This window comes from Microtus ochrogaster, unplaced genomic scaffold, assembly GCF_000317375.1.
Source record: "Microtus ochrogaster isolate Prairie Vole_2 unplaced genomic scaffold, MicOch1.0 UNK35, whole genome shotgun sequence".
NCBI lineage: Eukaryota > Metazoa > Chordata > Mammalia > Rodentia > Cricetidae > Microtus > Microtus ochrogaster.
This window is the reverse complement of record NW_004949133.1, coordinates 1,756,943-1,769,709: the sequence shown is the minus strand read 5'-3', so window position 1 is coordinate 1,769,709 and position 12,767 is coordinate 1,756,943. Positions and strand designations below refer to the sequence as shown.

General features: G+C 37.8%; 1 protein-coding gene across 1 annotated transcript in view; it reads right to left on the bottom strand.

Moving 5' to 3' along the window:
- Window positions 1-12,767, bottom strand: part of LOC106144380 (myeloid cell nuclear differentiation antigen-like protein) — a 43,319-nt gene that overhangs the window by 21,002 nt on the left and 9,550 nt on the right. Inside the window, exons 3-9 of the mRNA XM_026789967.1 lie at window positions 12,596-12,655; window positions 10,912-11,196; window positions 8,889-9,010; window positions 7,684-7,851; window positions 4,771-5,253; window positions 3,319-3,735; window positions 1,194-1,382 (exon numbers count right to left, since the gene is read on the bottom strand). Coding sequence (XP_026645768.1) covers window positions 1,194-1,382; window positions 3,319-3,735; window positions 4,771-5,253; window positions 7,684-7,851; window positions 8,889-9,010; window positions 10,912-11,173 — 1,641 coding nt within the window. The 5' untranslated portion in view covers window positions 11,174-11,196; window positions 12,596-12,655. The remainder of the gene's footprint in view (window positions 1-1,193; window positions 1,383-3,318; window positions 3,736-4,770; window positions 5,254-7,683; window positions 7,852-8,888; window positions 9,011-10,911; window positions 11,197-12,595; window positions 12,656-12,767) is intronic.

Sequence of the window (12,767 nt, the reverse complement as noted above, 5' to 3'; positions counted from 1 at the left end):
CAAGGCCAGCCTGGTCTACAAAGTGTTTTCCAGGACAGTAAGGACAAAACAGAGAAATCCTGTCTTGGAAAACCATAAAAAAGGAGCTGGCTTTCATAGATATGGTATTGCAACAGTTCATGTATACATGTGTTTTCTGGACTTGGATCTTATCTCCAAAAACAGTATCTTGGCATCCAGGTTTTCTGATCTGCATCAGGCTTGAGTGACTTTCTTTCTGACATCGACGACCTTAAAAAAGAAGATGATGAGGTCAGATCAAGTGAAATTCGAATGGCTCCAAACACTGTCTATATTCATACTGACGTGTCCCTATGGGTCACATCCAATTTCTCACTGGTCTATCTCCTTAAATGTCACTCTGTCCTTGAGGTCAGCTTTCTTCCCTTCTTGGGACTATGAGAGTAGCTAGTCACTCCGACAGACTTGAGCACACAGCTGGAAAGGCCCGGTTATGACACAGAGCTCCAGAAGAGAGGAAAGAGCTGTCATCCATAGGTATAGATTGAGTTGCAGAGTCTCATTGAACAGGCAGGTTGGGAGGAGGGAGAAAGGACTTTGCTGTTGCAGCTGCCATGAGGAAGGTTTGAAACTTTGGCTGGTGGTGGGAACCATGGTGCTGTAAGAGCGTTTCTATGTGAACGAACATGTGATCCCTTCTATTTCTTCTGGTCACATGGTTACAATGGCCTTTTTTAAAGTGTAAAATGAATCCCACACAATGTGTAAGTATGACAAGGATTGTGGATTTCAGCACATTGTGGTCTTATTAGCCCAGGGCATCCTTGGGAACTTATGATTTCTGTACAGCAGCAGACAGGGTTTGAATATTATACATGAAGACTCCAAGGTTCTTTTGTGATTTGGTCTTTGCTCAGTTTGAAATATCAAAGAGTCAGAATATGAACAAAAATCTTAATTAACCTGAGTTCTGTCAAATTATCTCTCTAATTTGATAAAGGAGATACCTTTTTGTCATTTAGCTAAACATATAACAACTTTTGAATTTATTTTCTTTATTATGATTTAGAAATATTTACTTAAAAGATACTAAAAGGCATTTCATTATTAAATGTGAAAAGTTAGTTTTTATTCTCATGTTGGATTGTCTATGTAATGCCAATGATATATATGTATTTATGAAATCATATATATGAATGATTCTTAATAATATTAAATCCCAGAGCACACACCTGCATGTAACTGTGTCTTACAGACTTCAGCTGCCATGTATCTGTGCTTGAGGACAATTCAAAACAGACGAGTCGAAGTTTTTGGCCTGGCTCACACTTTATATTGGTCAGTCTTCCATGGACCACCACTTCCATTGTCCCTGTATCATCTTCAATTCCATAGTAAATGAAGGGACTCCTCTCAGTTTTCTGAAAAGCAAGTTAACATTCATCTTTTAGGAAATGTGTCAAAGCTTGTCACCTCTATGAGGAATAAAGAGTGACAGCATAAACCTGTCCCTGCCAAGGCAAGATGGCTCTTAGGTTTAGAATCACAGGCACAAGGGCCAGTGAGATGGTTCAGTGGGGAAGGGGGCTTGCTGGCAAGCCTGATTACCTGGGCTCAATGAGCAGGTCTCATGGTAGAAAGAGAGAACTCATTTGTGGAGTTCTCTCATGACTTCCACACTACTTTAAAAGTTTTTGTGTTTCTTCCCATCCCTCACAGACAAAATAAATAACTGAAAAAAGGTTTTCAGGAACCAGAGAGTTTAAGATGTTTTAGTGAACAAATCTCTCTTTGAACTCCCTCTTGAAGTCTTTTGGGCCTAGCCTTAATGACTGAGTCATCACTGCAGCCCTTGGAAGTCACTCTTATGTTTTAACTACTTGATGCTTTCTTCTGCTGGGTGTATTTAGGGAAAAAAATGAGTATATTTCTAAGTACTATGGTAACATATAAGAGTATCTGAGATTTCTAAGGGACTATAAATGAAAACAAGAATAATACAGCAAGAATCCTTTAGTTACCATTGCAGGTTTCTTAGGCATCTCCAATAGGCCTGAGAAGAAAGGCTACTTGTGCTCATTGACAGTTTGAGAAACACAACTATAAGTCTTTTTTATTTAATTTATTTTAATTTTTATTGAAAATATATTATTTTTATGAAACCTAATATAATCATAATTTTTCCTTCCCTACTCCTAGATTTTCTTCACTTCCCTACCTTTCCAACTCCACAGCTTCTTTCGCTCTTTCTTAAGAAAACAAATAGGTGAATAAAGAAGAAAATCAACAATAATGAAACAAAAGGAACACACTAACAGAAATTAGAAACAGTATGTGAAACAAATACACAGACATACAAATAGAAACTAACATTCAGACAGACATAAAGACTGATACACTCACTCGCCACACACCCAACCCCCCCCCACACAGACACTCACCTCCTTTTTAAATGGATCACATTTGCTCAGTGCACACATCGTTCACGCTACTCCTTCCTAACCTCTCATGGATTAAATCTACAGCTTTTAGTTCTGGCGTTTAAGTTCATGCCCCACTTAGTTTACTTATTAGTTGTGTAACCTAAAGCACCAGAGCAGTCAAAAACAGCATAGATAAAAGTAAAAAGCCATGAGTGATTCATGAACAATGAATTATTAAATCATACACTTAACAAGCAAACTAATGAATTGGTACATTGGCACTTAAAAAAATACTAGGAACTCACAGTTTTCCTTGAATTTCCTCACTTTTGTTGTGCCTAGTTATAAACTGTGAAATTAAACTAGACTGTTAACCTGTTCTTCCTTTCATTATTTAAAACATTAATCACCCTATCAAAAGATCTTGATACAATGTAAAGAATATTATAATGAGAACACTCTAAAGAAATAATCTTGGCTAGTTTGTCATGACTTCTATCTAGGCCAGAATAGTCTCTTGCCTTTTATTCTCATTATCTCAAACTGTATGTAGGCTTTGAGTTTGGTTCTTTTCACAGCTGAGTTGCCAATAATTTGGGCATGGAAGCTATCAAATATATAGAATCTAACAGGAAATTGTGCTATAAACTGAACAGTGTCTAGGAATAAGATGGATACAATTGATTGTCACGGCCAGGAAAATGCCAAAGTTATTGATGAATTGATTTCTAAAGATTTTTTTCATGGTTTTACCTTGTGGAGAAGAATGATAAGAGCTTCCCCCAATTCCTAAATAAGGAAACTGTTCTCATCTCTTTTTGATATGAAGAGCAGTTACTTCCTATGTTAAATAAGTTGAGCAAATTCCAGTGGCATGTTAAAACTTAAAATCCCAGACTGCAAAAGGAATTTCCCAAGTATCGTGATGGCTTACCTGATATACCATAAACTCTCCATTCACATATGTCCCCTGTGCCTGTGAGAAAAGATCCTTAATTTTAGGAGTCGCATTAGCTCTTTGCCTCAGTGTTTTTGAGATATTCATTGTTCTGTTCTTGTCTACATCAGACACACAGGAAGCTTCGTGTATTTCCAGAAAGCCATTTGAGCCAATATAATTTGATATGGCAATACTTTTATTTGGAATGAACTTATTCGTTAGCACTGGGTCAAAAATCTTCACTCTGAAGAATTCATTCTCAGTCGCCACTGTGGCATGGAACATCCTTTTGTCATCAATCAAATCATAAGTAAATGGTTCTGTTACTTTCAAAACCATCACTTCTTTGGGTTCTCGATGGTAACCTTCTTCCTTAGATGGTTCCTTGGGTATGGTTCTTCTCCTTAGTGTCTACATAAAACACACACAATATAAGCATGCATAATTCAGACAGATCATAAAGCACAATTCCACTGAGTACAGTGGAGAACATTTAAACAATGATTGTCATACTATAATCCAAATAAAGAGCGAAATAGATATTTACCTGAATTATTACCTAGTGATTCCAGTTAATATGAATGTTACTTGGTAGATGAAGAGATTATACTTACAGTTGTGGGGGCTGAACTCAAAACCCCCAATGCTCTAGTCAACTTTTCATTCTAGAAACATTTGGAAGAGTTTGATTACAAAACCTTGACTAAAAATTAGAGCTTTCTTCTAATAAGTATAGGTAGGCATCCTAGGAAGATACCCTCAAATATTGCTACTCAGAAAGGGTTCAGATTAGTAGCTCTTCTTTTTCTATAATAACAGGCATGGACGAGAATCCTGGGACCAGAAAATGTTCATGAGGTCATTTTACTTTGATCACCTGCCTTCTCAGTATGCTACTCCATTTCTAGCATCAGGAGAGCACTTTGAAATGGAGGCAACACTGTAGAACTGGAAGAGTAAGCACAAGGACAGTCACTGCCGACCTGGGTACCAGCATAGGGAGACAGCTATAACTGAAGTACTCTCTGACCCTTGACTTGGAAACATGCAGACTTCATCCTGTGGGTAATGGGGCTTAACTGTGATTACCAACTGATGTGTTCTAACATCAGGAAGTACACTTCCAATATAATTGCAGCAGCGATTCACAATCTGAAAACAACACCTTGAATGAAAAGTATAATGTGCAAAATTAAATACGCACTTGACTCAGCATACTCTTTACAGAATAGGCATGATCAGGTGATCACTGAGTCAGACATTTTCTTAATGGAGTAGAATATACAAAGTTTTCTAAAATTGAATGTAGGGAAGGATCAGTAATTATACACAATAAAAATAGTGATTATTTAAGTAAAAGATTATGGGTCAATATAGATTAATGAAGAAGTCTTGCAGGCATGTGCTAATCTTTGTCATTATACTTTGAGAGTAGGAAGCCATTACCTTGCATGAACTGCTTCTGGTAGTTGCTGGAGACCCCAGAGGATCATGGAGAGCACTGATTGCTGTTGCTAGAGACGCCCTTGGAGCAAGGAGACTTTTGGATGCTGTTGCTGGAGACATATATGGAGTCAGGAGACTTTCAGATATTGTTACTAAAGGTACCTGAGGTGCCTGGACACCACTGGACAAGGTTAGAGGCAAATGAGAGATCAGATGGGTGTTAGAGTCTGATACTGGAGATGCTAGAGAATTCTGGCATGGTGGTGTGTTTGGGGAGCCCTGAGCCTTTTTAAAAGCGAAACATGGAGGTGTCTGGGGTGTCTGAAGGCTGCTAGAAGCTGTTGTCAAGAGTCCCCAACAATTTTGGAGTTCACTGGCAGCTGAGGAGTTTCTGGTTTCTGATAATTCTGGAAGCTGCTGTTCTTCCTGAGAAATCTCTGTTTTAAAAATCCTCTGGGTTTTGATATTTATCCTTTTTTGTTTCTAAAAGAAAATATAATTGAGATATTTTTAATGCTGCTTAATTGTTTTTTAGAAATAAGAGCAAATACATCCTTTCACTTTCTCTTTTGAAAAGAGAACTTTCAAACCTGTCAGCTTTCTCCTGGGCTGAAGAAAATATTTTAGAACATACTTAGTATATCTAGCACAGAGGTTCAATCCTTAGTGATTGATATTACAACTCCTCTTAAAAGTCAGGTATTGAAATTTCACTGGTCTGGGATGGAATACTAGCTCAAGTATCTCACAAAACTGTCCAAATATTATTTGGCCTTATTCAACTCTTAGTGTTAATTTATTGGTAAGGAAGAATGAGATAAAATTGGCCATTTCTATATTTTTCTTCATGTAGACTTTCCAATTCATCATATATTCATTTTTATTGTACACACGGGATCCCCCCACCACACATACACAGTTATTCCTTTTCAGGTGACCTTATAGAAATTGTGTGACAAATATCCTAAAAAATTTACCACAAAGATAGATTTTGGTGGATCGGACGTATCTCTGTTGACAGAGTACTGGACTCACATGCGTGAAGTCCATCCAGACCCATTTAAACCCTTGTATAGGTCTTTAAAATAGCCATAACTTCAGTTAAATCAAACTTCTACATATGTGAGAACTACTTGTACTTCAGGCAATCGATCTAGTTAGGGTCTTCATTACACTTAATAATCTTTAAAGTACAAATTATAAAGATTTAAAAATTTTGCTTTAAAAGTGAAGGTAAGTTAGTATGCATATCCCTCTGAATAATTGCAATGGCCATTTCTAATGCAACAATTACTATGAAGCTGATGCCATTCTAGTTAAAATGACTACATGCTGTAGCCTATTTTCCAGGCTTGTATACATTTTGAATTATATTGCTGTCATCATTTACAAACACAGTTAATTAGACGTTCCTAAGGCGTTTCCATGAAAATATCAGGACTCTGCCATTTAAAAAGATTAAATGTTGGTCACATGGCATGTACAACACAATTGTATCATGCAATAAAATAAGAAGATTAGTTTAAATTACAGTCCGGTTCTCAAAATACATGCCATATTAATAGACTAGATGAGGAGTTCTTTCTAAGATATGGTTGTAATTTTATTAAGAAGTCATCAAAATGGGAACAAGAATCCATTCCCTTTGATGAGGAATTGTTGGCGAATATTATTTTAAGGTGTGTGACTTTTTTTTATGCTGCATTTGATTAACTGTGAAGCTGTGATTCTTTTCCTGTCTAAAACACCTAATGGTCCTAATAAAGAACTAAACAACCAATAGTGAGGCAGGAGCAAGGATGGACAGGGCTGGCAGGCAGAGAATGTAAACAGAAGGAGAATCTAGGAAGAGGAGGAGAACAGAGAACAAGGGGAGGGGGGCAGCAGGGACCAGTCACCCAGCCAGCCACAGAGTAAGAGTGAAAGTAAGAATTACATGAGAGAATGATAAAAGCCCAGAGGCAAAGAGTAGATAGGATAAGGTAAGAAAAGCTGGCAAGAAACCAAACTAGGGCCTGGTATTCATAACTAAAAAGAAGCTTCTGTGTGTGATTTATTTGGAAGCTGCATTGTGGGCTCCTCATAAAGTCAAGAGAGTAAACCATCATAGAACAGAAATGGCTGGAAGAATTTAGTGTATGCCTTGACGGGATGGGAGCGGTCTGAAGCTGACTCTCAGCAAAAGTGATCATTTCAGTTATATAATGCTTGGTTAGGGAATGTGAACAGCAGTAAAAGACTTCCAAGAATGGAAACAGCATGTATCAAAACACGTGCTGAAAAGAACACATAATGGTGAAAATAACCTTTGTGGTTGGGTTTCCAGCAAAGTGAAAAGGGCTGAGAAGAGAGAAGGCAATGAAGATTAACACATTCCTATGTTTATCCCTGACTGTCTCCTCTATACTTCCTTCTCAATTCTAAGCAGAAAGTTGGTCTACAACATTAGAAATCATTTCACAAATACTTAACCGTTTTATTTTTTTTATTTATAAAAGACTTCTGTCTCTTCCCCGCCACCGCCTCCCATTTCCCTCCCCTCCCCCCAATTACCCGCTTCCTCAGCCCGAAAAGCAATCAGGGTTCCCTGTCCTGTGGGAAGTCCAAGGAACCCCCACCTCCATCCAGGTCTAGCAAGTTGAGCATCCAAACTGCCTAGGCTCCCACAAAGCCAGTGCCATTGTTCTTGAGTTCTCAGTAGTCCTCATTGTCTGCTATGTTCAGAGAGTCCGGTTTTATCCCAAGCTTTTCCAGACCCAGGCTGTGATACATGATTTGATAACTTAATAAGCTATTTAATAGTATGAGGAAAATCCCTGAAGTAGGGGATCAGTGAGATGTTTTCCCAAGGCTGTGGTGAACCCAGTGATATGCTCTGGGAAGGTGCAAGCACTGAGAACATAAAAGTGGTACCTTGTTGGAGGAACTGCTGGGTGGTATTGATGGAGGCTTATGAGGAGTCTGGAGACGATCTTCATCTTTTTGTATGTTGCTTTCTGGAGCTTTTGAAAGATGAGTCTGCTTCTGGGTAAGCTTCCTTTTCTTGCCACCTTCAGTTTCTGTGGGTGTTTTACACTTTTTCTGAAAGAAAAATGTTTGTCTTTCTTTATTGATTTTCCTGTGTGTTGGAAATTGAACCCCAGGCTTTGTACATGCTAAGATGTGCTTTTCTATACAGTTTTATCCCCAGCCCTTAGGAATGTCTTTAGTATTGAATAAAGTATATTTTTAAGACCATAAGAAATTTTATTTTATTACTGGATTCTAATTATACATTTTTTGTCATTGTGCACACCTCAGTCTTAACAGATAGATTGTATAGTATGGTGATTTGAATAAGAAATGCCCCATACACTCATAGATTTGAATACTTGGTCATGAGGGAGTGTCAGTATTAGGAGGTGTCACCTTTTTGTAGTAGGTGTGTTTTGTTGGAGGAAGTGTGTCACTGAGGGGTGGGACTTGATGCTTCAGATGGTCAAGTCAGTCCCAGCCTCACTCTCTGTTACTGTTGCCTGTGAAGATGTAGAACCCTTAGTTACCTCTCCAGCACAATGTCTGCCTGCATGCTGCCATGCTTCCAATTATTATATTAATAATATAATATAATAACACTCTGGATGTAAGCAAGCCCCAATTGAATGTGTTCTTTTATAAGAGTTGCTGTAGTCATTTTGTGAGAAGGGACATCTCTTCAGAGTAATGAAAACCCTAGCTAAGACATATTGAATTGTCTCATAGAGGAGTAGAAAAATTACATTTACCTCACCATATTCATCCCTGTGGAGGCAGAAGAGTATTAGATATAGAATTATAAAGTCCATATTATGTTTAAGCTTTTTAAAAAAACCTCATCCCAAAACAACTGCTATTTCAGTAAATGGTCTTTAAAGAGCCATGTAGTGATTTTTTTGGTTGATATTGGGGGGTTATATTGCTCAACATAGAACACATGATAAACTTGGCACAGAACGAGAGATGGGCCACTATGAATTTGTTGACTTGGAGTTCTGTTTTAACAGAGCCTTGGACAAGATAGAGTTCTACATCTCTCATAAAAATTAAGAAGGGAAGAACCTGAAAAAAAAAACTTTTTGGTGGGATGTTAGCTACCTTACCTTTGAAGAGGGCTTATTCTTGTTTGGTTCATTATCAGTGGAAAGAGATTGGGAACTACTGGGTTCCTCTTGCTTCCTTTTTTTCACTGCAGTTTTTACTTTTTCTTTATTTCGCTTTTCAACTACAGGGTTAAGAAAATGCAATAAATCCAGGGAAATGTTTAATATGGCTGAAGCTCATTCAGAATTATTTGTCTTTCTTTTTTAAAAAAATGAAACAGGTAACTTATTCCATTTCATTAGTGATTTTACAGAAAGACAATTTCATGCTGTTTTTAAGAAAACCTCTCTGGTTCATGTTTACCAATAAAGATTCAGAAGCTAGATGTTGGGGTGAAAGCCTGCTAGCTCACAGAGGCAGAGAAAGCACCCAGCTGACCTTCCTATTCCACTGATTTACCATAAACTCCTTTTCCTTCATTGTCCTAAACCAAAATCTCTCAACTTGAATGTCCCTCACGTCAGCTTCCTGTGCTTCTTTCTATCCATTTCTATCCATTGTCCTGACTTCCCCCCACTCTCTATGGTTGTTTTCCTAGCAACCCTGAGTTCACTTCCTGTCAGCTGGTTGCTTGCTCCATCTCTTGGCACGTGGTTGAATTTGTTTTAACCTGATTACAATATTCAACCAGAAAGCTCTTGGATTAAAGGTGTGTGCTAAGGCTGAGCCATTCCAAACCTAGAAACAGCTTTCTTTTCAGTAAATAATGCAATCTCAGGGTGGAAAGTGCAATCAAATATTATGCAACAATTTTAAGAACTATTTAGTCTCTTCTTGTGTCTGTGTGTTTATTTTCTTCTGCTGCAGAGGCTCTACCTGGCCAGAAAGTCACCAATGATAACAAGTCAGATACAGGCACTACCTCAGGGGATTCTTTACTCATCTCAGGCATAGTGGACTCAGCTTCTCCATCCTGGGAACTTCTGTTTATGTCAGTACAAGCCTGTGCCAACAATCTTATCCCAAAGACTGGTTTTATAAACTTGATGCTTTTATGATAATAGCATTAGGTTATTTCTAAAGAGGATAATTCCAAATCACAGAAAACGCAACACATTATGATTTGATATATGATGTAAATACATAGTAACATTGTTTTTTTTTTTTACTTTTATATTGGGGATATATCTTTCTATGCAACTCAGGTTATTCTCAATCTGGAGATCTCCTTGACTGAGATTCCTTGTGATAAATTCTCAGGTCAGAGTATTTAAAATACAGTACCAGTATATTTAATATTGTTTAAGGTATTAAATTTGTGCTATTTAAATGCTTTAAATGCTTTTTTTAAATTTTTACTTTATCATTTTCTAGTTTTTCCAACATGTTGAATGTTGGGCCACATGAGGCCTTGGTGTGAGAACCAGTATAATTTCCTGAGCCTAACTTTAATTGGTGTGAGGCCTAGTGTAACTTCCTGAGCCTAGCTAGAGTTTAGAAACATGTCTCTGACTACCCTTCCTAGACCCGCCTCTGACCAGCTACAACAAATGTGGTAGAATTTGGACCTCCATTTCGTACTTTGCCTTGGCCCATTGCAGGCTTCTCCAGCCCCATCACAACCCTATATATGTCCCTGCTTGGTACCAATAAACGAGTTTCTGCTTCCACAGACTCCCTACTCAGTAGGCGTGTTCCTGCCCCCATGCCCAAGGGGGAGGGTGGCTGAGTAGTGACACTCATCATCCCTTTCAGCCCCAGGGAGAGTCCTGGGGGTCTGGCTCTACCCTGCTCTTTCTGTCAGAGAACTCGGCAGTTGGGTACTGTAATCTATCACAACAACAGCATTTTATTTCATTTACCTCCAAAGCAAAAGGTGTCTACCAGAAATATTTGAAGTTTGTTTCTAAGAAGGATACCTTGAAATTCTCAAGTAACTGACATCTGAAACACTTCAACCCCTATAATTTCTATGGCACACAATGGGAAAGGGACATATCAGCTCTGATCACTGCAGGGAGCTAGACATTTGGGAAGGGTGGCGAAGGGATGCGTGTTGGGGCGGGGGGCTCCCCTTGTTACCTTTTGCCTTCTCTTTTTTAAGATTTTCAACAAGATCTCTAAGATCATTAATATCTTGACAAATTTCTATCAGTTTGTCGAGTCCAGCATCTTTTTGGAATGTCACCTCCATCTTGTCAGCAATCTGAATTCTGTCATAATCATTTTGCATATTTTCAGACAGGTGTAGTTCTTTTTTTAGTAAGGACTTAATTGTCCTAAAGTGGTAGTCTTCCATACGCTCTAATCCTTTCAGAAGAACAATTTTCTTGTACTCACTCATTATCTCTAATATTATGGACAATCCTAAAAGATAAAAATGGGTATAGGATTACACACTTATACAGACAATTCCAAAACAAAGATTTTCCTGTATTAGTGAATAACCCCAATTGATAATGTCTATAATTGCATGTGAGAGAAAAACATAGTTACATATAACTGTGTCACTGTCCAAAATGGTTTTAGAACTCCTGTATTAATAAACAGGTCTAGGAAATTCTTCCCCAGTATCCATGTTAGGTGACTTAGGCCAGTAGCAGTTGTGGGGGAAGAAAAGTGTTGGAATCAGTCATTGTAGCAGTTTCTCGTAGTCTGGGCTATGAGTGTTAAAATCTTGAGTCCTTTTTCTATTCTTATTTAGTGCTTCATTCCTGAATATCTGCCTGTGCATGTCTGATTTTTCCCAGTCTAAAGTGACCTATATGCAAATGGACTGCATCTGATTCATCCTGGATAAACAATGCCTGAGGTAACATGGCCCATGTGAGCCACTGACCCTTGTCCAGTAAGGCTTTAACCAAAACACTCCTCAGGAGCATCCTTTCTCTCCGGAGCTTAGATTTTGTGCTCTATGGGTCCTTTGTGTTGATGTTACTGTCAATCTCCCAAACATTTACATGTTTTTCAGAGCAGCACCCTAGAATTTATTGGATGGATTTGCATTAGTGGTTTCTTGATTTATCCTTGCAGACTTCACTTAGTGGTATGTACTTGTTCATAGACACAGTTTTCTAACGATAAGTCTTTCTTAAATTCTTCCAGGGCCTTTAATAGTTTCATAATTTATTTAAAAAGTTCCTGTCTCCTAAAATATATAGGAAATACTTTAGTCATCTGCACTCTTCCATTTATGTTTATTTTTATTACGGAGACCATATGTTTCAAAATATACAAAACATGTTCCTATTGTCAAGGTTTGTGATGTATCCATGTTTTCTTCATTGTTTAGAAAGCTATTCTCACATTTTTTTCTCCATATAATTTTCATAAACTTTGAAAACTTGAGTGTGAAATGGGAGGCTAGGGTAGTAGAAGGAATAGACAAAGGAGTAAGTAACCATAATTTTATTTCTAAAAACTGAGATGGAAATGAACCACTGTAGAAACTTCCTAATACATATGTATATGTATGTATATATATATATGTATATATATATATATATATCAAGAATTTCCATGAATTTACTCTATAATGGGGCAACCATATTTCTACTAGACACTACAGGTTAACAAAATACCCAGTCCTAGGAATGAATGGATTTGCTCTCTTGAAATTACTGGCCTGTCAGTTTTCATAGACGCCCAATATATAGACTATGAACAATGGTCTTGGTTACATGTCAAAACTTTGTGGTAAGAATCTATTACAGAAGACACCACATTATTGAGTCACAAAACATGGGGAAATCAAGTTGGTACTCACCTGGAAGCTTTTGTCCCTACTAGCTAGATTTTCCAATTCTGGAAGGTACTATGCACAACACTGGAGGAAGAAAATTAAAAAAAAAAAAAAAAAAAAAAAACCTTACTCAGCTGTGGATCCTTGGTGGAACACTAGCAACTAGTCTAGAAATACAGGCTCACTGGTGCAATAG